Source organism: Rhinopithecus roxellana, chromosome 6 (assembly GCF_007565055.1).
Source record: "Rhinopithecus roxellana isolate Shanxi Qingling chromosome 6, ASM756505v1, whole genome shotgun sequence".
NCBI lineage: Eukaryota > Metazoa > Chordata > Mammalia > Primates > Cercopithecidae > Rhinopithecus > Rhinopithecus roxellana.
This window is the reverse complement of record NC_044554.1, coordinates 65221521-65247839: the sequence shown is the minus strand read 5'-3', so window position 1 is coordinate 65247839 and position 26319 is coordinate 65221521. Positions and strand designations below refer to the sequence as shown.

Sequence of the window (26319 nt, the reverse complement as noted above, 5' to 3'; positions counted from 1 at the left end):
CTTGTGGAAGTCAGTTAAGTCCCACCATGGAGGATCTGTCTTTGTTCTGGCACACCGCATAATAGGGAAGGAAAATGCTCAGGAATTTTGGGAATTTTTCTTTTAGGTATAGTGTTTTGTCTTGTTTTGTGTTTACTAAAACAAAATAGTTTGTGTCTTAAAGGCTTGTATCAGAGGTAAGCTTAGCACTTCACTTGCACCTGTGGCATTTGAGGCACAGCTGAGTTAATATATCTTTATCAGCAGGCAGCACTGCAGTGGTATGTTATCAGAAAAGACAGCTATTAGTGGTAACATGCAGAATCCAGCCAGGCACTTCCTCAACTGGCTGGGGAGAACTTCTGCAGCTCCAGTGATATCTCACTTCATATTTACAGTCCAAGGCCCTGTGTGGCTTGGGAGCGCTCCATTGCTGCCTGTCAGCCTTCCCAGCTGAGCATCAGCAGCCTTGGGTTTGCTTTCTTAGAACCCAACTTTCTTTCTCTTTATCTGTTTTCTTTAACTTTTTTTTAACGTCCATTTTATTGTATCACCAGCCCAGCAGCGCAGGCATTGCTTGAGAGAAGGTGCAGCATGGATTAGGTTAACTTGCTCCCTGAGCTCTTGGGAGAGGAGGGCACAGCATAACTCTGCTCGCTCCCAGCATGTGGCTTCACCTGGCTTTCAGCAGCAACGATAACTGACTTTTTGGCTTCAGAATGTTAACATTTGTGTGGTCTCCTTTCTATCAATGGACAGCATATTTTTTGCTCTGTTCCTTGGTCCTTTAGTATACAAAAGCAAGTCTAGAAACTTGATAAACCCTCAGTTGGAGCACTTTTTTTTAACTCTGCAAGAAAGCCAGCAGGACCTGCCCCATCCTTCCATCCTTCTGTCTTTACACCTCAGTCAATACCAGTGTTTTTCAAACTGGGTATTTGTCCCACTAGAGGTTTTAAATCAATTCAGTGTCATAGCCATCTTGGTTTTTTCCTTAATCAAATGGTGAACAGAAGAGAGACTGTGAGTATAACATATATAGTCAAGATTAACCATTGTCTTGTGGAAACATAATAATTGCTAAGCTGGCCTCCAATAAAAATAGCCCCCCAAATAAATAAATAAATACATAAATACTGTTCTGCAAAAGGTAATATCAAGATGGCAGAGAAGGAAACATCAGGAAATGGTCTTCCTGCCTAAACAATTGCACTGGCAGAATCTGCCTGATGTGACTATTTTGAAACTCTGGAGTCTGTTGAAGGCTTCTTAATTCCAGTGGTTGTCTACAGGTGTCTGTACCCATATGCAAATATGTATGTGGGTCATAGTAAGAATAAAAAGTTTGAAAAATGCCCATCTACAGTATCTTCTATCTGTAGATGTAGCTTGGCTCGGCAGATTTCTGATACTCAGACATTCAGATATCATAAAGCCTGTCCTGCTCTCCTGGCCCTGACTTTGTACCTTAGTCTGGGAATAGACTCTGCCTCTGCCTGATGGGAATGGATGTGAATGGATGTTTACTTATTTCCACTTGAAAAAGGGCACAGAAGCACCCTGCTTCAGCTTCCTACTCTTGTGCGCTGGAGCTCAACTGCTGGGAAGTGGATTAGCAACATAACAAATGCCCTTCTTTGCCTTTGTGTCTACATAGAGTGGTTGGGATTTGGTTTCCACAGGCCCAAAGGACTATCTCATGAAAAATGTTTTGAATATATTTCTGCTTGATTTGTTTAACTCCCTGGCCCACTGAGCCATCATGTTTTCTCAATTTAATCACTTGGTGGTCTCCAGGATTCAGGGGAGCTACTGCAATCTCTGTAGCCTGACCAACCTGGTGAGATTTCAGAATATCAAGAGAGTGACAGAGGAGTAGAGTGATACTCAATAAGTGAAGCTCAGAAATCTTTTGTGCCCTCATAGTGAAAATTCAACCCCTTAGTTCCTGCTGCCCAGTGTGGTACCCTAGCTACATCCCAGTTCTAGTCACCAGTTCATAGCAGCCCCACCCAGCAGCGCCCCAGTCCTGTCCTGCCCAAATCACTGCTAAGAGTCAGAAACAAACTGAACACTTGTTTTAGTATTATGCCTGTTTCTGCAACAATGCTTTTTCTGTGGTTGTGTGGCAAGATTGTTCAATGGAATTGTTTATTTTTCTCTCTGATGATTTTGTTCTTGCTTAGTTTGCAGATATAAAAATAAAAGTGTTTTGGCTATTGATGTAAAAAACATGGGCCATCTTTCATTCCATTTTTCTCTAGCCTCATCTCTCCCTGCAGGGTTAATCTCAGGCTCCTTGGCTCATGAGTTTATTGCTGTCTTTTACAAAAATACGTTCCACCCCTCCCTTGCAGGCCGGCACTGAAGTGCCAGGAATGAGGCACCCTGGTGATCTTCCTAGCCATGTGACACTTGGGTGGGGTCTTCATCTGTCCTACCTTTTCAAGGGTGGCAGAATGGTCCTTACTGTCACCTCAAGCTGCTCTCCTGTGGCAGTCTTTCTCCTGGCCTAGCATTTTATTTGATATGGTGTATTCCATTTGTGAGGCCTTGGGGCTCAGAGAGAAAGCTCCATTCTTCATCTTCGGAAAGCCCAATATATAGCCTATTCCCTTCCTTCTGAGCTTTGTCATCTTGAATCAATGCCCCGGCCAGAAACATGAGCAGCACCTAGCTTTATTCATACATAGAGATGTACCTTCAGTGGAACCTTGTCTCCCCCAAGCAGGTGTTTGCCATCACCGAGACACCCTGCTTCTCCTGCCCCTATGCTAGATCTCTTGTACATTCCCTTGAGGCTGTTTGTAAATAAAAGGTAGCACCTCTTAGTTCTGCCTTACTGCAGCAGGAGAGATCACAGTGATTCAGAGACACACATACTCCATGCATCCTCCCCCAGATCTTCATCATTTTCGTTTCCTATGTCTCTAGCCCAGTTCCACTTTTTGTGGAATTATGTCTGTAATTATATAGCGTCATTATAGCTACAGTGCGAATTTTTCTGAAATATTTTAAGTCTCAGGTATCAAAATGTAGCATATTTCATGGTCTGTCACAGATGACCACTGTTAGTGGTAAATATACTTGCATAACTAACGGGTTGACTCAAAGAAAGAAAAGGTAGTCTTACTTGGTTAGTGAGCACTTTGTACAGAATCCTGTGGTTAGATACAAAAAAAAAGTTTGAAGGATAGGATTCTGTCTTCAGGAACAGGTTGGTTGTGGGGGTCAAAGAGGATTTTGAGGTTTTGAGCACGGCAATTGCTAAGAGTGATAATGACGATACAGATAATATTAATAATAGGATATAGTGAACCTCTCCATGTGGCAGGCATCATTCTAAATAATCTCTCCTAGTTCACACAGCAACCTTAAGAAGTGGATATATTATAATATCTGTTTTGCAAGTAGGGAAACTGAGACTTTCTAAGTAATTTGGCTAAGGTCGCACAGCTAATAAGTGATACAATTGGGATGTGAAGCTGGGTTTCTTTGGCTCCGGGCACCTAATATTTCATCAGTATTCTGAGGTGTTTTGCTTTTCTTTCTGTCTCTCATTCTGAATGAAAAGCCAATGATACTATTGTGCAAAATACACCCAGAGTTGAGAGGGGTGGCTTATTTGAAAAGTGACACCGAATTAACACTTTTGAATTTGGTGTAAAAGTCAGACAGCAAGGAGAAAATGTCCAGGAGTCAGTGAGAATGGCACTTAGGAGGCAGAATGGCTGGGATATCAGTAGGTGAGGGAGCCATTTCTGTAAGAGATGGCTCAAGCTGCAAGACTGTGGAATCATCAGTTGGAACGGTGCAGGATGAGGAGTTCTTGCTTATCTTACTTGGAAGGCTCCTTGCCCCATGTGCTCTTGATAATTCCCGGATGCCATGGCTGAGAGCCCCTATCCATTGGTTCTGCTGTGATAGTGTTGGTTTTTTCCACCTGGAGAGAACTAAACCCCTCCTCCACTTCTCCCATTACCTCTGTCTTCGTCTCAGATAGAATGGATGGAAGTTAGATTTAACGCCTGCTTCACTGGAGGTGTCAGGGGACCGTCTGTATTGGACAGCAAGCCTAATGGGCACCTTTTCATCGCAGATTCTCCTTTTCTCCTGACGCAGGCATTGAATGCCCCAGAGGAGCCCGAAACCTCCCAGGCTTGGTGCAGGAAGGAGAGCCCTTCAGCGAGGAAGCTACACTTTTCACCAAGGAACTGGTGCTGCAGCGAGAGGTAGGACGTCTTCCTGTTGCTTTCTCTGTGAGGAGGGGTGACAAAATAAGGCTCCCTTGGTCTGCCATGTCAGAGATCAGTCTGTTGCTTTTTCCACTCCTCAGCCTTGCACATCCATAATCCATTCTTGTGTCTGCCCATATCTTATTTCCCTGAGCCCTGCTTCATTGGCCAGCCACCCCCAAATTGCTTCCCTCCACTGGTGGCCTGGGATGTGTGGTGAACACGAGGCCAGCCCAGCCAGGCTCCTGATGCAGAGAGCTTACATCTTTGCATTCTTCCTCCTTGGTGAATTAGCCTGAGCTGCCTGCCTCCAGCTGGATTTAGAAGCTTGACTAACCCTGTCAGGGGCCAATTTTCTTTGAACATTTATTTGTATCTTTGAGTAATTGCATTTTCTGTAGCAGGTTTTCTGACTTAATTTAATTGTATTTCTGTTTCTGCCTGTTGGGCTGGCTCTTGCACGCAGGAGTTAGGATCTCAGCTGCTGTGGTGCCCTTCTACCTGCTAATTTTGCTCAAGCCTTCGTCAACAGATCCATCTTCTTTCCAGGAGTATACCAGCCATTTGTCCTGCTAGGTGGGCACAAGAAAGGAGCAGCGGGGAGGTGTGCTTGGCTCAGCCTTAGGATTTTTGGATCTGCCATTGTCCCCATTTCTTTTACAATCATCTATAGGGTCCCTCCAGCTTTCATAATACTCACAGAGGTACAAGGTTCTAGGGTCCTAGAGGCTGTCTCTCTAATGAGTCTTCGTAGATCTTTGAGAGCAGATGCGTGGACTTCTTTAGGATGCTTAGTGATAAAAAATACCTGTTTATAAGCTTCAGCCTCTCAAGCTGATTTGAATTGCTAAGAAATACATGATGCGTGAGAGAACAAGAGAACACGCCAGTCCGAGATGCTTATGTTGGACTATCCTGGCCTTGAGAGTCAAGTGTTGGTTGCCACCTCTTGGATATTTCTTTAGTGCTTGCCTTCTTATTTTGTAGAAGAAAGTGGAGTGGCCAAACAAATCCTGAATTCTCAGTTCCAGTTCCCAAACATCAGCTACAACATCTGCTTTGTTGGCTGTCCGTACAATGATTGGGGGATTGGGGGGCTTAATTGTGTCATCAGATTCACATTGGCCTCCATTTCATTTTTTGTGAAGATGTTTTTGTTAAGATGCTTATGAAGATGCTTGCAAAGTAAAAATCCTTATATTGACTGGAAGGTGCTTCCCCCTCTCCCGTTTTATAGTTACACAATGCTGCCTGAATTTTTATCAATTAAAAATAACCCCGTGCAAGAGAAGTATTTCAAAAATCCAAACACTCCAGTTGTCTATAAGTGCCTATTGCAATTTTTGAAGTGGCCCAGGGATTAAGTGGATGGGGCAGATATTGTAGAATTTCCCTCTAATTTTGGATAATGAACTGCAAAGTAACTACGTTGGTAAAAGCAGGCGAGTCTGTTCAAATTCATAACTTAAAGACATTGCCAAGGATGCAGCAACAGATTTTTGTCTGTTGTGCTTTGGATGGAGGAAAGAAATTCCTTCATTGGATTGCCCAAGGCATTGGTTGGTGGCATTCTCATCATTTACTGAGTCAAACTTCTCACCATCATTTGTCTTCCTACATCATTGTCTCCTAAAGTTTCTTTCCCTTTCTTTTTCAACTGTCTTTTTCCCAGCCACCTTCTTGATCATGTTTCTGGCCCACTGATGAGATCCAGAAGTACAAGGGGGTCAAAGAGAATACTGATCACTAAAAAGAGTGAGTGGCCCAAAGCTCTTTTATGCTCCCATGGTTATTGCGACCTCACCTTTGTCTTATATTTGCTAATACTTGACTGTTAAAAAAAATTTTTTTTCTCCAGTTTTCTTTGTGGAAACTCTTTGGTGCTCTTGGCATGTAATTGAGTTTGCAGATCCAGAGTTGATCTTTCTTGATTATAGTGGCCCAATCTTTCATATCCCTAGGTTGAGGGTCTCCATAAGAACCTTTCTGCATTTTCTTAGCTATTTATATGATTACTTGGGCTGGCCATTTTGAAAGTTCTTTACACTGAGAAAATGTGAGTATTCCCTAAACTATGAATAATTCAAAAATCTGACTAAAAGATCCAGTCATAGCCTACTGTTCTGAACATTTCCTTTATATTATGTATGAAAACTGTTTTCTGAACAGTGTAGGAATGGAGAGGTTTGTGTTTTGTTACAAGTTTATTCATTTACTTCTACCTATGTAGTACCTCCATTTTTATTTCATAAGTTGTCTTGGGGAATGCTTCTCTTTGTCCTACTCCCCCCACCCCACAAAGATCTAGCAGAAGAGGAATGTCCCAGTACGTTGGTACTCCTAGATGCAGAGGTCCTTCTCACCACCCTCAGTGGAAGTCCTGAGCAATGCATGGATGCCTGAGTGTGGGCCCATGACCTCCCACCTCATGCACCTCTTACCTTCCAGGCAGCCTCTATCTTGCCCACAGGGCATGACAGTGCAGGAACTCTCCTGGAGCTGAGCCACTGCTAGGACGGCTGCAGTTAAACTGGTTTTTTGCACCTTTTACCTGTTCCCTTGATCATGAGTTTTAGTTCTGATAACCAGGTATTTTGAAGATGTGATTGTCCTTGGCCCTGCCCCATCCTTTCCCTTTAAAGTTTTAAATTGTTTTTGTATCTTTTCTTTGGCCAGAATTTCTCTGTCCCCTGCATGCTTTCCTTGGTTACCATAAATCTGCATTATCCTAGGAAAGATGAAGCCCACAGATTTTAGGATTTCAAAGTACTTCCTGGGCCCCTTTGTGTGATCCAACAAAGGCCACGTCATCAAGTTGGACTTCCCTATGTGAAACCATAAACTGACCTGAGAAAGATACAGAGGGGAGAGGAGCTGTGTAACGGTAACTGCCCCAGGCCAGCCTTCTGCCAGGCAGAGAACAGGAAGCTGGCATGCACAGTGTCTGGCACTGGTAAAATGACACCATGTTTATAAGTGCATCGTCCTGGCTTTAGGTGGGCCGTGCAGGAATTCCTGCCTGAATTATAGTCTTTCCATCTCATATCTTCATGTGGAGCCCTCAAGCTTTAGACATGTCTTTCATCTCTGTTTTCAGGTGGCTCCCATTATCTTGAGACCTCATAATGCTGCTTTCCTTAAATTTGTTTTACAGTGACGCTAGTCAGCACAGAGCTACTCACATTTCTGGTCACCACTCAGCTCCATTATCTTGACTTCTCTTCTGCCCCCTTATATTGCATTTCTTCTTTTACACCACCATTTTACATGTTGCTCCTCCTTAGCCATTGGTTCCTGTTGGCTTTTGTTCTTTTACCTGAGTTGGAAATCTGGGAAGACAATTCCAACTCAGTGGTCTGGGCATTCTGGTGGTGCTGCCAGCCCCAAGACAGAAAGAACAGTAAATGAGACACTGTGCCATTAGCTGCTTCTCTGACCTTGAAGCACAAAGCAGCCAGGGAACTCTCAAATGACGATCACTTTTACTCAAAAAAAAAAAAAAAAAAAAAAAAACCAAAAAACAGTAAATTCAGTCTTTCTTTCTAGCCTGACTCTGCTGGTATTTAGAATGGGTGGGCAAATCTGTGCCACTGCCAGTTTTTACAATAAAGTTTCACTGAAACACAGCCATGCTAATCCTGTTTTGTTGTTGTTGTTGTTGTTGTTTTGTTTGTTTGTTTGAGATGGAGTCTCGCTCTGTCGCCCAGGCTGGAGTGCAGGGGCACGATCTCAGCTTACTGCAACCTCCACCTTCCGGGTTCAAGCAATTCTGCTGCCTCAGCCTCCCGAGTAGCTAGGATTACAGGAATGCGCCACCACGCTTGGCTAATTTTTTTTTTTTTTTTTTTTTTTTTTTTTTTTTGTATTTTTAGTAGAGATGGGGTTTCACCGTATTGGCCAGTCTGGTCTCGAACTCCTGACCTTGTGATCCGCCCACCTCAGCCTCCCAAGGTGCTGGGATTGCAGGCATGAGCCAACCATGCCTGGCCTGGCCATGCTAATTCTTTCATATATTGTCTATAGCTGCTTTCACACTATAACAGCCGAGTTGTGTAGTTATGACAGAGGCTATATAGCTTGCAAAACCTAAAATATTTACTGTCTGTTCATTTACCAAAAAGTTTGCTGACTACTGCTGTATATGGTATGCTGAATTGGGTTTAAATGGCTTGTAATAGCCCTGAAAATTTAAGTTGGCTCTCCTGTCCCCTGCCATTGAGGCTGGACTGCATAAGATTATTGTATCTGTTGGCTGTAGCTGTGACTATGAGCTGAGTGCCATGTCCCATTGGATAGCATGTACTTGGTGACCCATGCCCCACATACAGCTGACTCTTTAAGGCAGTTCTCTGCCACACAGTCAAGGACAGGAAGCTCTGGTGTGATTTCCCAGTTGGGGAGTTGTGCCTGTTACTAGTATCCCCTAGTAGTAGTGATGAGAGATAGCATTAGCTAATGGGTAAATAACTGGCTTAAAAGTGTAAACTCCTAGGTTTTCACACTCCAGTTTTTATATGGTCCTGCATATGTGATTCTTTTCTGCCTTGCTGTTCCTGTCTAAAACACTGATTTAGCAATCCCAAGCCATCCTTTCCTTTTTGCAGCCCTTGTTCTGACTAAAACAGTGATTTCAGATCTCTTCTCATTTTCTTCGAGAAGGCAGCTAGCCAGCACATATTCACTGACCAGTTGCTGCCTGCACAGCAGTGTTTTCGCTGCTGTGTTGGAGAAACCTGAACTCTTAGAGAAAGGGCCATAAGGTATTATTTAAAGAGATCAGTGTCATGGTTTAACTCTCTTCACAGTTCCAGGCTGTAGGAGGTACAGTTTCTGAGGACAGGGGCAATGTATGTGGGTTTGGTGATCATTTCTAAGGCCTTTTTCGATGACCCCTTTGTCCTCTCTGAGACATAAGAATTGCTCTTTGGTGCTGCCTGAAAAATGATGTCCTCATGCTGGACAGCCCCAGCTGAAAACTCAGGCTGCTGCCTTGACCTATTTCCCTTCTCCCTGCTGGCATTAAAAGGGAGGATGTCCCCCGGGGAGCTTATTCTGCAGGCTGCAGTGACCAGGGCAGAGTCCTGGGTTTCCTCTCTCCCCCTTACTCCCTGCTTTAAAAAGGAAAAAATATATATACAGAAAAACATTATAAGCAACTGTTGCCATTGGGAAAAAAAATGTATTTATGTTTCAGGGGAATGTGGCCTCAGCCTTGAATATTGGTGTGTATTTATGAAGGGGTGTACGTCTGGGAAATAAAACTTAGAATACAAGAAAAAGTTATTTCATTTCTTTCATTGTAGCTCCAAGTGTGCTGTAGCGTGTCTGAAATAGATAAACTGCTCTAAGCAGTTTCAAGTTTATCTCAATCTGTGTCCTTCCTGTGCCCTCCGTCCTTTCCCTACATCACCCCACAAGCACTGCGGTATGTGCTCTGTTAGTCCTTCCCATTCCATCTCTCTGCGCAGGCTCCTTCCCTATCGAGGAGACCCACAAGAGAGGGAACACTAGCAAAGTTATATCTCTGGATCAAAGGGATGAGGACAGTTCAAGCCACAGGGAATTCCAAGAAAGTAAAGGACACCTGGTGAGTGTGAATCCAGTGCAACCTACTCTCCTGACTCTCCCTGATTGCCATGTCCCTTGGGAACCCTCGCTGAGCCACTAATAATTACCTGCTAGAAAAGCAAGCAGGCTGTCTGGCAATGTCATTTATTTTCACAAAGTCCCCTTATTCTAGATTATCTCAGCCACTGCCCAGGAAAAAGGGGACATGTTATGGTCAGCTTTCTAAGTAGCTCTCTCATCCCACAAGCTTTTAAAGGCTGTTGGGGGGCTAAGACCTTTCTCACCTCCCCACACATGCTTGACAGTTCATCACCCACCAGTGGTCTTTAATTTCAAGCAGTTTATTCTTAGTTAAGGGCTATTTTCTTTGAATAAGGCTCAGGTAAGAAAAACTCCTGTCTTAATAGTGATCAAACCTTAATTTTATATAGCATTTTCTCGTTTTAAAAGTGTTTTCATGCATAATATTTCATTGTAATCTCACAGCAAACCTTTAAGAAAAATACTAACCCTGTTTTACAGTTCAAGAAACCAAAATGCACAGTAACTTGCCTCTGTTCACAGAGCTAATGGTAAGACATATACTAAAACTCAAATATCTGCATTCCAAATCAAATGCTTTTTCTCTTCAAATCTTGCCAGTTTTGCTTTTAGAAGGCAATAATTATTTTAGCCATATTTTACCATTTTTCAACCATAGAATACCTGGAACTAGTTAAAGGAATAGTAAAGGACTTCCCTGAAGGTCCCACATTGACTAAGAGTCAGTCTTCTATAGGGCATGGATTCTGATCCTGAATGCTTCCAAGACTGCCGAGGAATTTGAAGGATTGGCTATGTCCATGCCTCCCCTAAATATTTACTCTGCTCTTGCCACAGCTCCTGTGTCTATTGATTGTCTGATTCCTGCTTCATCTGCTGTTTGATTTTTGTGGGCCTTACTTTTCCCATTTGCTCATGTATGTCTATATTCCTGTATCTAATCTTTTTTTTTTTTTTTTTGAGACGGAGTCTCGCTCTGTCACCCAGGCTGGAGTGCCGTGGCCGGATCTCAGCTCACTGCAAGCTCCGCCTCCCGGGTTCACGCCATTCTCCTGTCTCAGCCTCCCGGGTAGCTGGGACTACAGGCGCCGCCACGTCGCCCGGCTAGTTTTTTGTAGTTTTTAGTAGAGACGGGGTTTCACCGTGTTAGCCAGGATGGTCTCGATCTCCTGAACTCGTGATCCGCCTGTCTCGGCCTCCCAAAGTGCTGGGATTACAGGCTTGAGCCACCGCGCCCGGCTAATCTTTCTTAAAAGACAGATCTGACTGTGTAGGTGCATTTGTTTAAAAATATATATATATAACTTCCCATTGCCTCTGGGATAAAGTCTCATCTCAGTTTACATATATTCTTGATAACCTCTCCAACTTTATGTCTCACCACCCCACTCACTTCATAATTTGTGCCTTATCAGAATAGACCTGTTATACTGGCAGTTCGCCATATATACCAACATTTTGTCTCTCCCATCTCTCAGGTAGACTTACACTCGGCCCAGCACATCAGTCATCCCCCTTGCTTGCTTTCACACCTGTTCACGCCTGTTCTGGAAGGTGCATCACCTTTTCTTGGAAGCCTTCCTTTGCTCTCCCAGGCTAGATGAGATATCCTTCCATCAGTTCCCACAGCATACATCTGTTGTGTACTTACCAATAGTATACAAGGGATCTATGACCCAAGTCTCTCCCCGCTAGCTTGTAAGCTCCTCACAGACAGGAACCATGTTTTGTCTTTGTACTCCAGTGCTTAGTATATAAGAGATACTCAACAAATAAATATTTGTCAAATCAACTAATTGATTCCCTGTGACCTAATTCTAGAGAATGGGAAGAAGGCCTGTTATTTTGTTGTCCTTTATGGTTATTTAGGAAAGCTCTCCAGGCTCGGCATTTGTCAGGGTGGGAAGAAAACTGTTGAAGTATTGAGGCTGGACACATGACTGCTAATTTATCACTTCTTATTGAAAAAGTCCTTAGCCAAAACATGACTGTGCACTTACTATAGGACCTTCACCTGCCTGGGTCTCCCTATCTGTCCAGCCAGTATATTTAAACGTAATGAGATAATGATGAGTGTTTTGAAAAATGTTTAGTGTTCAAATAGAAACCATTCATGTCCCTTCACTCTCCAAACATAGTCTGCAAATCTCTCCCTCTCTGGTATGTTTCTGTTTTGTGGATTAGACTGCTAAATGAGCGAGGAGTTAATTTGGAAGTTCAGGTCAACAAATTCCTGTTCGGAGATGGGCTATAAGCTCTTCCTGAATACCAGGTTGTTATCTGTCTATTACAGCCCCTTCACCTCTGGGCTCCTGGCCCTTTGCGAAGTGCTTCCAAAAGCCCTAGAGGGCAGGACCTCAAATCCCATTCCAGCCCCTAAATGAAAGTGGCATCACAAGGAGAAGAGTTGAGGTAGAAATGTACCATGGGGGACGCTGCCCCATTGCCTTTCTTCCCCTGACTGCTGGGCTTCCCCTATCAGCTTTTAATGTCTGGAAGGAGCCGAGTCTCCAGTCACTGGTGGCCTTCCCCAAGTGAGCTCAGCAGCATGTGCTGATAGGTGCCAATGCTGTGCTGGCTCCAGTGGGATTCCTCTCTGCAAAGCTGCTGGCTCAGCTCAGCTGTTTCCCTATTCCTCTCCTTAGAACTTTCATAGCCAGTCAAGCATAGAATTGCATCCATTCTTCTGAAATAGGTACTGTGCCTAATTTTTCATTGGCTTAGCCAAGATCCTATATTATCTGTAATTATGTCATACGGGGTGACTGGTGTAGGTTTGATAGGCCTCACTGCTCTCCAGAGGCTAGTGTTCCTATCCCAGGATGGCTGTTGGGATTAGGAGGGGAATGAGGAATAGTTCAGGACCACACGAGATTTGGCCTCCTTGGAACATGTAGGAAGGCCTCAAGGATGTAATTCTAGCCCAGGGAAGAAAATCCTTTTCAGCAGACGCTTCCCTTCCCTTCCCCTAGGGAATGGGTCCCTACTATAGTAAACTCTTCCTTAAGAGAGTTTTATGTTTTCTTGTCAGATCAATTTGTTTTTCTTAATGTTGTTCCTATCAAAAAAAAAAAAAAAAAAAAAAGGAAGAAATACAGTCCTTAGACCTGACAGTTTCACTTTTCCTCTCCATCTTTAGGTCTGACCCAGCTCAGCCCAGAGTAAAGACGTAAAAGCCTCACATGTGATTTCCTCTTGCGTTTTTTCTGCTAGAAGGGTCCATAGTACTTACTTTATGCCTCATCTCAATTGAGGCTGGATGATGAGGATAGTGGGCAGTGATTGCCATTGGAGAATACACATACTGGATCACATAAGGTCATGAAAGTCCTTGAAACAGAGCCTAGCTAAGCAGAACCCTTGCCACTCATCTGACATGAAATGGTATTCTTAATGAGCCATTCCTATGGAAGATAGCTATTGCCAGGTACATGCATTCTCCTGGTCTCCCTCTCTTATAGCTATGTAGGGCCTATGACCTAGAACAAATGGAAAAATGTTATCAGGAGAAAGATACTGCTGGACTCCCCCAAGAGGTAGGGTTTGTGCTAGGAGAGCTGGGTGCCATTTATTTCATTTAGATATATCAGATGCTCCTAGTAACAATTCTGGTTTCTCTTACCTCTTTAATCATCCTCAACAGTCACTGCTTCTTGAGCTTTGGTGAGTGTTCTATAAAAAAGAAAGAGATGGAAGCTAACATTTTTAATAACAAAGGGCTGAAGAAAGGAAGCTCAGAATTTTTATTTTTCAGGTGAAATACCTTATTGTGAAGTCTATTAATTTCCTTCCGGAAGCCTAATTTGGCAGTATCTACAGACAAGCAGATAATTTCTTGACAAACTAAAGATGACCTCACACAGACCTGCCCACTACTTGTTTTCAGAAGACCTTCTGAACCAGCGCATTGGCCAACACCCATGCAGACTTGAGTTTGAGTGTGAGCTTGCTTTGCTTTGCTTTTTTTTTTTTTTTTTTTTTTTTTTTTTGAGACAGGGTCTCACTCTGTTGCCCAGGCTAGAATGCAGTGGCACAATCATGGCTCACTGTAGTCTCAACCTCCCAGGCTCAGGTGACCCTCCCACCTCAGCCTCTCAAGTAGGTAGGACTACAGGCACGTGTCCCCATGCCCAGCTAATGTTTTGTATTTTCTGTAGATAGAGGGTTTCGCCATGTTGCCTAGGCTGGTCTCAGACTCCTGGGCTCAAGAGATCTGCCTGCCTCAGCCTCCCAGAGTGCTGGGATTACAGGCATGAGTCATTGCACCTCGTAAGTGAACTTTAATGTGGCATGTTTGGAGTGTCTTTAGGCTTCAGGCCTCCCTGTTCTGTTTGTCCGAAACATTGCAAGCTATGCCCATTGTCTGAATATCCCCTGTGGAATTACATAATTCAACTCATATCTTTTTAGAACACAGCTCTTAATATATAATAGCAAGGCTACCTGAGCCGCCAGCAAAGCACAAGCAGACTGTAGACTGCATTTGTTCTCCAGGTAGTAGTAACATTGTGGTGTTTCACATGTGACTCCCCCAAGGACACAGGGGTGACTGTTCTGGTGAATGAGCTGACCTTCACCCTGCCCTGTTCTTGCCATTAGCATGCCCACTCCCTGTGTCTGTTGCCAAGGACTTGAAGAGAACCTCCGTGTTCCAAACCTGGCTTTATTGATGAACTTCCCACTTGCTACTCCACCCGTGATGGTTTCTGGTCAGCTACACTTAAATGGATTTTGAAAATGAAAGTGACCAATGGTCTGTTATGAAATGCTGTGGTGCATGAAATAAGATTATGAGCAAGCTTGAGAATTAAGAACAGAGATACCCTAACCTGGTCAAAACAACATGTTTCACATAGTGAGAAAGACTCTTCTTCAGGACATTTAAGGGCGTCTTTTCCTTCTTAACGTAAACTCTGTTAGCATGTGAAAAGTCAAACCTAGGTTCTCATTCCATCTTCACCAGTTGCTGTCTGACCATGGACACATTCCTTAGCCTCTCTAAACTGAGGGCAATCTCAGTGCCTATTAGAATTTAATATGAAGGCTATCCCTAGCATTGTGCAATGCAGCCATCCTGCTAAACCTAATTGCCTCACCTATGTAAGGAGGGTGCCTTCTCACTAGGGTTATTGTGAAAATTAAGTGTACATGTAAACTGTTCCTCATGACCCAAGATATTAGACACTCAGTGAATGGTAGCTTGCAGCATCATTTTTATTATTAATAGAAATTCTCTCAGCCAGGTGCAGTGGCTCATGCCTATAATCCCAGCACTTTGGGAGGCCGAGGTGGGCGGATCACCTGAGATCGGGAGTTTGAGACCAACCTGACCAACATGGAGAAACCCCGTCTCTACTAAAAATACAGAATTAGCTGGGTGTGGTGGCGCATGCCTGTAATCTCAGCTACTTGGGAGGCTGAGGCAGGAGAATCGCTTGCACCCAGGAGGCAGAGGTTGTGGTGAGCCAAGATCACGCCACTGCACTCCAGTCTGGGCAACAAGAGCGAAACTCCGTCTCAAAAAGAAAGAAAGAAAAAAAAAGAAATTCTCTCAGGGCTCAACTGAAATTTAGGATTTGAACTTCAGTATGCACAAAACCTATGCACAGCCTAGTAGAGTTCTAGGCTGGATCTAGGTATGTGTGTTGTGAGCAGCATTCAGATTAGAATCAACAAAGAACAATCCTCCCAGTGCTCTTCACTTCCCCAGCCTGTCTAAGCCAGTGATGGCACATAGGCATATGCTACCCCTATGTGGGTTGTCCACCCATGGCAGATATTGCCAGTCAGTCACCGCGCTGCTTTGGCTCAGGGCTCAGATCCTTCTCAAAACAGGGATCCTTGCTACTACTACCAGTTGAGAGGATTTGGCACTTAATGGAAACCTGTTTTCCATCCTTGGTCTAAGTTTGCAAAGGAGTATTTCTTTAAGTACCCTCAGGGCATCAGCCATTCTTTTATTCCGTGAAGTAAAATAACATAAGGTCTCTGTCTCTGATTCCTTATGGTCCCACACATTAGGCAGTATTACGTTCAGTAGAAAACCAAAGGTCTGGAGGTAATGCCAGCAAGTCCTAACCTATGCAAGATGCCTTTTCTAGACTTGGCTATGGACTGATAAGGTGATCACCAAGGGAGGGGTGACACCAGGACTCCACACATACCTCATGGATGTCTAAGGAATAATGGTTTGAGCATCTTTGCCATGTTCTCCACTTGCCATGCGAGTATTTGGAAACTAATCTGCCAACAGTGAGGGCTCTCTGCTTTTTCTCTGTTGATGCAGGTCTTCTCTCACATTGTCACTGCAACTTGAAAATGAGGGATACGGGTATGAACTATCTAGATCCTGGCCATCACAGGCTTCCTTATCCTCTGACAGAATAGCAGTGCTCCTTTGTGTCTCCATACTTTCCTGCCATGACCACGACAACCCAGGATTGCCATAGATTTGTCCTTGACCTGCATTAAGTTGAAGAGTTGGAAGATACATAGCACAGTGCCAGCAGAAGCGCTAAAGAAAGATCTAGGTGGTAACACAGGCTGGGCAGAGTGGTTCACGCCTGTAATTCCAACACTTTGGAGGCCAAGGCAGGGGGATCATTTGAGGTCAGGATTTCAAGACCAGCCTGGCCAACATGGCAAAACCATGTCTCTAATGAAAATACAAAAGTTAGCCTGGTGTGATGGCACACCCCTGTAGTCCCAGCTACTCAGGAGGCTGAGGCCGAGAATCGCTTGAACCCAGGTGGCGGAGGTTGCAGTGAGCTGAGATCGTGCCATTCCACTCCAGCCTGGGTGACAGAGCCAAGACACTCCAAAAAAAAAAAAAAAAAAGGAAAAATGAAAAAGATTTAGGTGTTAAACAAGACTGAAAAGGACAGGAAAAGGACTCCAAGAAGAAGCGTTTGGAAGGGTCACTGTAGCAAGAACAGGTACCTCTTGAACCGGGAATGAAAGAACGAACTGGAAACTGCTTCACTGTACTGTTTTCCTTTTCAGCTTTTAACATAATGCCTTCCTCTTCTCCCCTTTCCCTTCTCTTGATGCTGTCGAATTGTTTTTAATGGTTACCAGAAAAGGATTTGGCATTGGGTGTACAGCTAGAGGTGGAAGGTCATGCAAATAAGACCAACAGGTCCCTCCATTCCCCACCAGCAGCCTGCATGTGCCATTTCACTTCACGCATCTCTATAGTGCTTGCAGTGCTGGGGTGCCGTTACCTCTCCAGTTAAATAAATCTCAAACCACTGACCCAGGGTTTTCATAGCAGTGCTGCAGCCATATATGAGGAAATGTAACAAACAGTCCATTAGCACTGATTGGATATGGATTTTTGGCCTGGCCACCTGCCACTTGGTAATTTTAGAATAGGGTCAGTTTCGGAATTTGAAGATTCCTTGTAGGAGGGGACTGGTGTTTGCTAAATAGTTGTATCTTACCGTCATGCCCTTTCACAGCCAAGCTCCCTACCTCTGGAGTGAGGGGCCGGTCTCGTGGCCTGCCTGGCATAGAGGGCTAGAGCTCCTTCTTCATCAGCTTCCAGGGCTGCAGACGTGGCCATTTCCAAACACCCAGGGTGCACTTAACCACTTCCTCCTCCTAATCTCAGCATTTCCACTCTAAACACATCAGCAGCTTTTTAACTTACTTTTTTTTTTTTTTTTTTTTTTTTTTTTTTTTGCCCTATGTTTTGGCCCTTGAGGTATTTGTGGGAGGAAGATGGGTAGACTGGCTGACTGTGATATCAACTGATTTCAGAATGATACAATTACACCCTGAGTCAGTTTCTGAAGAAAAGCAAGGGTGCCAGGAGCATTGTGAAGGGCTCTCATTGTTTTCACACGTCAGTGACTACCTGCCTTGGTTTCCCCAGCTGCAAAGTGAGGGAACTAAGCCCTCTTTTGCCTTGAGAATGCTAAAAGGTGAATACTCAGGTGTGGTGGGGAGGTTTCTAAGGAGACCCAGACCCCAGATGATGCACTGAGAGTGCTGTGTGACCTGAAGAGGGACCTGTGATCAGAATGTTTTTTTCTGTCACCAGCAACTGAATAATTATGCCCAGTTGGTGGAATAGGAGAACTGTTGGTCTGATCTGACCATGATGTTCACAAATGGACTAAACTTTGGCCAATATTTTCTTTTCTCCACGCCATGAAATCTTTTGCATTGCCTTTTTCTGGACATGAGTAGAATACTGACTTTGGCTTCTGATCAGCAGCATATCCTAAAGAGCATCTGTCCCAGAGGACTTAGGGGTTTCCTCAGTCTTTGCTGCTCTGGTTGCACTATTCCTGAGCTGAAGAAGAAAATCAGACATCAGATGTTCGTCTTTGTGTTATGGGTTATTATCCCCACCCATCATAACCTGTGTCTTGTTTCCTGGTTGTCTGCATAAGGCCGTATTTACATAGAATTTGTTGTCTTGCCTGTGTGGTCAGTGTCCCTTTCACCCTAGGTTTACAGCCAGACCTCTAACATTTTGACCCAGGCCTCTGATATTCATGCCATGTCTTCTACCCAGAGTGTTTCAAAGGACAGGCCTGCGCCCTAGATGCCATGATCTTTGTTATTTTCAAGTACGAAGCAAGATAGTTTTGCCTTATTTACTGTCTGTCTATATTTTTTTGGCATGTCAGCCAGGGAGTGAGGTTAGTAAGGTATAGCTAGAGACTGCCCTTGAAGCTTTTGATTCTTGCTTTCCTGTCCAGAATTATAGTCAGTTGTTGAGATAGCCTATCCCAGCACCACTAATGTATGACAACTTCAAAAATTCATGAGGCCTTGGAATTCACAGCAGTTCTCAATAATCCAGCCTCATATCAAGAGAAGTCATATGACTCTACCTGCCCTGTAGCCCTACTGGAGCACTGCCAGCAAGTGAGGTGCAGAGGGGCCCCTGAGACTGCCCTCCATGGCCAGCCCTTCAGCCCTTCCAGGTGTGAGAAAGGGCTCTTCATGCCACACTCACATGTGCACCCATGCATGCCTAACACCCAGTGACTGGAAGACTGCCTCCAGGGAAATATAGCAGCCTTACACCACCCAGACAGTCTTTCATCTGTCCTTCCTCTTTCATTCTTTTACCCGCCCCCTTGTGTTTCTGTAATTTGTACAGTATCGTTGAAAGGTGTTGAAGAGATCAATAGCAATTCACCTTTTCCCCTTATTGATTCAAGTGATGGCAAGAAAAAATGGCAGGCAGTACCAATTCATTTATCATGAGCTATCCATTTCCTACCAAGCCACCGGTGACCTCTCCCAATGCCTGTTATGTTGCTGATTTACAATTGGGATTACTTCTTTTTCCAAGCTGCTTTGATAGGAATGAGAGAACCACTGTGTTTGACTCCTGTAATCAAAGCTGGGTGAAGAAGGAGACTGTAGGTACTGAACAGGAAAATTGCTGTGGAGCCTGGTCTCCAACTCCAAGGCTTTCTTTATTTGAGGAGCTCCCCACCTGTGCTGGGCTCTCTAGCAGAGGCAATACAACATCAGCTGACGGAGTTGCAGTCTCCCCCAGCACTTCCCAAGTCCCCACCCCTAGCCCCTGACCTTTTTCTAAAGGACACAGCCTTCCTTTATTATCTTTTTCCACAGAATGTAAATTGAGTGTGGTGAGTGAAAAGTCCATGACCCCTGTGAACTGGCTTTGCTTTTGCCAAAGGTGCAAAGGTATGTCATTCCCTTCATAAGCCTTCAGGTAGTAACTTCAGCTCACCCTGGGGGAATGTGAAGTGCCCAGGGTCCGGCCTTAAGAGGGCTGTGGGTGAAGGAAGGGTTCTTGTTCATAGAGGGTTCTGTATCCAGCAGTGATGTAGAGTGGAGACAGTTCTTCTCAGCTTCTTTTTCTGCCCTAGAGAAACAGTCATGGGAAGGGGGTGTGTGTGTGTATTGATCAGCCTCACTGGGAACGGTCTCTTGACTTTCACTTGGGAAAGGCAATGGTGGATCCTCCTTTGTGTGTTTGGGTGTGCATGTGTGTTTTGATCAGCCTCACTGGGAACAGTCTCTTGACTCTCACTTGGGGAAAGGTAATGCGGGATCCTCCCCCTACCTCCCAAATAGGACATTTAGCTGCCACACACTTACATGCACATTTTAAAACCTGTGCATTGTGAATAGCAAATACGTATTAGTTCACTGACCTGGTGGGAGGACCAGGGTTCTTTGAATCCCAGGACTCTTAAGAGGGAAGTTGGCACTGACTACAAAGCCAAAGCTTGGTTAACCCAGCTACTGCTTCTTCTTTATGTACCATATTTTGAAGGTTGTTGGTTCTTACACAGAAGCAACTATTGTCCCCCACACCTAGTGTGGTCATCAGGCCCTCTCAACTCCCATCAGTGCTGAAGTTTGCTGCTGTGGCATAAAGTGAACCAATTCCCAGAAACTCCTGCCTATGTAGACTTTTGGCAGAGAGGCAGCATTTGGAGGGCTACCTGGAAGAGAACCCTGCTCAGCCACTTACCTGAGTGAGTTAATGGTGAGCAGTGGGAGTGGCAGTTCCCAGGGCTGGTTGTTGCCAGCATGGAGGTCCCAGTCTTTGTGTCAGCCCGAGCACACAGCCAGCCTTCTCCAGAGGAGCACTGCCATCTCGGTCTTGTTTCCTGAGCGCCGAGTGGGTTGAGGTCACTATTTTGGATGCCCCTCTCCCAGTAGGGAGATTTCACTAGAAACCCAGTGTTGCTGTGTCAGGTAGCTCTGCGGTCTGCGGATGCCAGGCCTGGAGAAGGCAGCCAGCTCTCTGTGAAGCTGGTTAATTACATGTGAAGTTGCCAGCAGGACGATTGTTTTTTTCCCATGGATCATTAATAAACCATTCTGGCCTGGCAATTCCATCATCTTCCTCAGCTTTGTCAGACAGATCTTCCTCCTTTTTAGTATAAAGCTTTAAAAATGGCTGGGAGTGGCGAGAGGGAGGGAAAAGAAGAATCTAATTCCATTTAATGCACATGTTTTTCCCTAAGCTGAAAAGTGGCTCCCTGCTTTCAGATCTTCTCGGCAGCCAGAATACAAAGGGTTCAAGGCTTGCCATGGGTGGGAAGTGGCTCGGCTCCTAATATTTGCAGCAAACTACAGACAAGGCCTGATATGGAGACGAGGCAACTAGTGCAGCAGATGGCAAATAGTCCTGCTCCACTGGGGCTCCAGATATGCACCATCTTCTTCCTTCAGCCAAGGCAGCCTCATTCCTGCTATGCCTGAGTACAGAAAGCATTTCTGGTTTTTTAGAAACTCCCTTTTTAGGCAAAGATGGAAGAAGGCAAAGCAAATATAATATGGGAAACTCAATCTAGTTATAGACATTTCTTTGTCAAACAAACTAAAATAGAGCTTTTCCTTTGTTGGTTAGAAAAATTTAGGAATGGAAATCTACATTTCTCCAAAGAGCATTGAGTGCAAAGACAAAAACCAAATTATAAATAGAAGTGAGTATGACCCATTCAGTTTCCAAGGACTTGAGCATACAGCCTTCGTAATACTGAATTATAGCCTTTCATAGATAGAAGGAATCTAGAGGTTATATATAGTCCAATCAAACATTTCACAGTAATTGAGAAAACTGAGGCATAAAGAAGCTTATCACTTGATGTGCACTTTCACATGGTAAATTCATGGTGGAGCTAAAGTCTCCACATTCCTACTGTATTGCTCTTACCTTTATCCCCACAGTGCCTCACAGACAACAACAGCCTCATCATCCACCTGAAGTACAAGTAATAATTTGAGAATATGACAGTGGCATATAAAAGGGAGTAGGTGATGTGATGGAGGCAGACAGAAGAGGTAAGCAGGTGCATTCTCTTTAAATTGTATTATTTCAGTGAGAAAAGGATGGGAGCCTACGTCAGAGAAGTCATCCAGGGCCTTGGCCTTCTGTAAGGAAACTCCTCCTAGACAGGGTTGCAGAGATAACCGCACACAGATTGAGAACTCGTGCCAGAGGAGGAGGAGTACAGGTGTCTGACAGACCTGGAATTTTCCATCGCTTTCCCTGATATGTAGTTGTAGAAAAGCTGCTGTCTATTCATGCCAAATCCAAGCTTCAGATAAGCCCAGAGGAAACCAAGGAGTGCTAAACTCTTATAAGTTGGGGGCTTTTTCTTTCCTTTTTTTTTTTTTTTTTTGGAGGGGGGTTGCATTGTTTTGATTTTTGAATTGAGAGAGTTGTGGGGAGGTCAAATTGCCCATCTGGGATTGCCCTCAAACTCCCTAGGTGGAACTCCAGCTCAAGCACTCTGTTCTGGTCAAGTTGAGGCAGGGCACAGGGTGAGCCCATGAGTGCCATCCCTTTCCTCCGGTATTCCATGCCCCTGGACCCACTCCCTCTACTCTCCCACGAGGCTGATGCAGGAGCCATGCCATGCTGTCAGGGTCTGGAGGTCTCTCCCACGCTGTAGCAGAGGCTGATTACCTTCTTGTTAGCAGTGATGTCTGTTTGTCTTTTAAGGGGTTGTCCAAATGGGAGAGGAACAAGTCACATTTTCCAGCAATTTAATTTTATATACTCTGATTTTTTTCCCCTTTTCCAAAGCACAGCTAAATGGAGCTAAACATACACATGAGGGCTATATTTAGTTCTGATGGTGTGGTAGAGTAGAGAAGGCACAAACATAGAAGTTTATCTGCTACCTAGTAAACATGGGGAGGTATCAGGACTGGAGAATTCAATAGTAATAATAAGCATTTTTATGGTGCAATGACAGCTTTGATACAGGGCATAATTTTCTCAGGATTGCTATTAATTGTGCTTCTGCCTATAAGCGGCCCCCTGGTGAGGGGCTTGGAACACCACACAAGTTAAGCTGTATTAAACATCAATTAAAACAGCATAAAATAGAAACTGAATAAAATACGCAAAGGTCAAAGTGGCTGTGAACATGCAGACAAGGCACTGGGGAAAGAAGGGTTAGGGCCTGGTGAGCCTGGTGCACTGGTGGATTCATGCTCCCAGCTGCTGTTAGCTCCTTTGGAGCCCAGGTTTAGTAGGTTTGTTGGAGAGAGAATTACAGGACCCTCTAGCTTCTCCAAGTTCAATTATCCTCAAAGGGGTTTCAGAAACTACTCGTTGCAGGCAGCAAGACATGAAAAAAGACAACCAGATTCTACCAGCGCTGTCCAACAGAACTTTCTATGTTGGTGGAAATGTTCTTTGTCTCTGCTGTCCAGTACAGTAGCCACATAATGGATACTGAGCACTTGAAATGTGGTTTATACAACTGATGAATACTCTTTATAAAATTTAAATAATTTTAATGTAAATAGCCACATGGGGCTAGTGGCCACCTCATTAGACAGCACAGGACTCTAGACAAGTCCCCTGCACATTGGGCATTTTGGCGATGTTAGGTTTGCATTGTGTTCTTCCGAAAAAGCACACCTTCCCCCATGCCAGTGAGTGTTTTCTGTATAACTGTATAAATATGGAAGACTTCCATATTTTTTCATAAGGGTCACACGTGATGCCAAGAAATGAGAAGGGAGTCAATGCCAGATCAAGTCAGACAACCTTGTCCTTATCCTTGCCTCCTTTTCTCCTGAGAGCCCCCTAGTCAATCTAATACCAAGTGTTTTCCACTCCCAGAGAGAAAAGAAAGGAATGGCTTTGGATCTCTGGCTGAAGATCACAGACTGCAGAGTCGTCACTATTCCCACTGAACATCTGATTAAGTTGCTGAGTCTGACCCTTGAGTTTCCCAGAATTTGCCGGGATTCAGAATTCCCAGATCATCCAGGCAGCACGCTCCTGACAGTCTTTGGTCTTTTTGGCACCTGAACTGAAAATCCCTTTTCCCATAGCTCTTTCAACACTTGTTGAATGCTTATAATGAATCCATTCATTAGGATGACACAGTATAGTGGAACAAAGCACTACACCTGTAATCAGAAATCCCATGTTTAAGTCCTTCTTCCATTTACTAGCTATGTGACCTTGACAAAATCATTTCACCTCCCTGAGGCTTCATCTTCCCCAATAAAAATGAGTGTGTTGGACTAAATTACCTGTGGGGACTAAGGGGATGAAGAAAGAAGAGCCAGAGAAAGAGGCCCTTATTGCAAAGCCTGTGCTTCCACATAGCCTCCCCCTTCTGATGTCAGCCTGCATTTAAAGCAGCCCTTTCCTCAGGCCACTGAGAGGCTTCCAGCAAGTCTAGTTAGTTACCACTCACCCCACCAACAGGTTGTTGTTCAGCACCACAGACACCGTGAGCCAGACTGCATGGCATTACTGCCTCTGGTGGTTATTGTACTCATGTGAACCTCAGGGAAGTCAAGACCAGTACCCTATTACTTTGGGTTATCCTCAGAGTTGCCGTAAGAACGCAAGAGGTTCCTTGGCTTGGGCAGTGGGTCCATAAAGCAAGAGGGGTTTGATAGTTACCTGAAGTATGCAGATCTCCATGCTGGCTCGAGGGCTGTTTGCCAGCCTTCCCTCACCTAGCAGTCGCTAGTCACTGCTCCAAGGATTGTGCCCAGCCGCCCAGAGCCCCTGTGGAGCCGTCAACACTGCACAGCTCACAAAGGGCCCTGTAGCATCTCTAATTGAGGAGCTGGTGAGCGGACGCCCTCAGCAGAGGTATTTTTAGCTGCAATGATACAGCCTTATCTTTTTGCAGGACGTTTTGTTTAGTTTTTGTTTTGTTTTGTTTTGTTTTTAATGAAATAAGTAAAATTGAAGACTGTGGTACTTATACCCCAGTGCCAACACCCAAGAAGTTTTGGCACACACCACCCCCCCCCCACCCCCCAAACACACACACCACAGGCCTATATAATTAATCCTCTCTAAGACCAGGTGCTGAGGCTCAGAGTTTGCCAGAATATTAGGCCAGAGAGACAGTGTGTACAGAAGCAAGAATAGCTAGAAATAGAGTGGAGGAATGATGCAGACTGGCCCAGTGCAGAGGTGCTTAAGGGCCCTGTGAGCTACCCAGGCAGCTGGTAACGACCCTGGTTCCTGGCATTCAGACCTTTGATGGATTTGGTGGCTCAAGTGAGTGGGCTTCAACTCCCGGGGAGAGAGTACCCTTGTAGTGTACGAAGGATTCAGTTCTATGCCTTGATGACATTTAAATGCTTTCGTTTTCCTTCTCTTCATCCTGTCTGTGGCATGTCATGTTTTCCTTAGATCTTTTATTGTGTAGCATGTGATCAGGGGCTAAAGGACATTCGCAGAGCTTGCTTCAGATCCCGGAGCAGGATCAGGGTAGTGGTTCTCACCCCAGCTGTACATTGGAATCATGGAATGCGGAGGCTTAGGAAAGCTACTAATGCCTGGGCCTCCCTCCAAAGATTCTGGCTTCATCAAGCACCAGCTTTTTAACTTCCCCAGATTTATTAGTTGATACCAAGGAACAACTTTGATAATTTTGGTAGGCATAATAATGGCATTGTGGTTATGTAAGAAAATGAACATATTTTTTAGAGATGCATACTGAATGAAGTGTTTAAGGTTGAAAATGGCATCATGTCTGGGATATACTTTAAAATGCTTCCACAAAGAAAAAGGAGATAGAGATGAAGCAAATATGACAACTTTGGTAATTGTTGGATCTGGATGGTGGTTATATGGAAGTTCATTACTATCCTATTTTCAGTATTCTGAATTTTTCATATCAGAAAAGGGTTTTAAATATATGCATATATTTTATATAAATATATATTAATGTTGAAGCTCCCCAGGCAATTTTAATGTAGAACTAAGATTGAGAACTACTAGTTTAGGAGATTAAATTTGGATCACCATACCCTGAAATATGTGATTTGTCTTTAGACTTTGTCTAACCTAAGCCTGATCTTCCTGGATAAGTTTTCATGAGTAATCTGAACTCTTGGTATGTGAGGGACTGGATGGCACAAAGATCAAATTAGACCTATATCTGGAATCTGACTTCAGGAGTGAACAACTAGACAGTATTGTCTCTTTCACTGGATGACCTCACTGTAACCGCCCTGAGCGCTGTTATACGTTGGAGTTTACCTGCCTTGTCCCTTGCCAGCACTGCATGTCCCATCCTGTGGACCTCTCTGGCTACACCAGGGCAATGGAAGACAGCTGCAGCTGCATTGTGACACATGCCACAAGACAGTCCCGATCCCTTAGGTGTGCTCAGCAGTTTCCCAAGTGGTATTTGCCTAAAGCTTGGGCAAGAGGACTGAAACTTGTACCTCCCCCCATTCCCAGGAGTCCATATGCCCTCAGCTCTGCATCTGTATGTGTATGAGGCCTCTTTTGTGTCCTCAGTGCCTATTCCAACTCCCAAGCACTATTTTGCTCTGGCTGCTCAGCAAGTGGGACAAACAGCAGCTTGTTGCAGCCAACCTAAATGGAGCTCTGGAGCTCAGGCTGGAAGCTTCCGTGCTACATTTACATACCACATCCTTGCTTAGGACCCTAGCTGAGCACCTCCTCATTTAGGGGCAGGCTGCTAGTTCTTATTTCTTGGGGGGTTTTGTGATTTACACCTGAACATTAAGCTATGAATAGTTT

At 44.4% G+C, this 26319-nt stretch overlaps 2 protein-coding genes across 10 annotated transcripts in view; one reads left to right on the top strand and one right to left on the bottom strand.

Annotated features, from left to right (window-relative positions):
• Nucleotides 1-26319, top strand: part of SND1 (staphylococcal nuclease and tudor domain containing 1) — a 447074-nt gene that overhangs the window by 339542 nt on the left and 81213 nt on the right. The window contains exon 16 of the mRNA XM_010378725.2: nucleotides 4102-4211. Within this exon, the coding sequence (XP_010377027.1) occupies nucleotides 4102-4211 (110 nt within the window). The remainder of the gene's footprint in view (nucleotides 1-4101; nucleotides 4212-26319) is intronic.
• Nucleotides 1-26319, bottom strand: part of LRRC4 (leucine rich repeat containing 4) — an 80654-nt gene that overhangs the window by 35755 nt on the left and 18580 nt on the right. Inside the window, exons 3-4 of one of the 9 annotated variants that reach the window (XR_004057962.1) lie at nucleotides 20296-21028; nucleotides 13447-13496 (exon numbers count right to left, since the gene is read on the bottom strand). The exons of 5 other annotated variants lie outside the window; for them this stretch is intronic. Coding sequence is in view for 1 of the 4 variants with exons in the window: in XM_030932457.1 (XP_030788317.1) it covers nucleotides 13468-13496 (29 nt within the window). In the remaining 3 variants the exon portion in view is untranslated. Of the gene's footprint in view, nucleotides 1-13446; nucleotides 13497-19431; nucleotides 19681-20295; nucleotides 21029-26319 lie in introns of those variants that run through there. 3 more of the 9 variants (XR_004057961.1, XR_004057963.1, XM_030932457.1) reach the window with 3 other exon arrangements.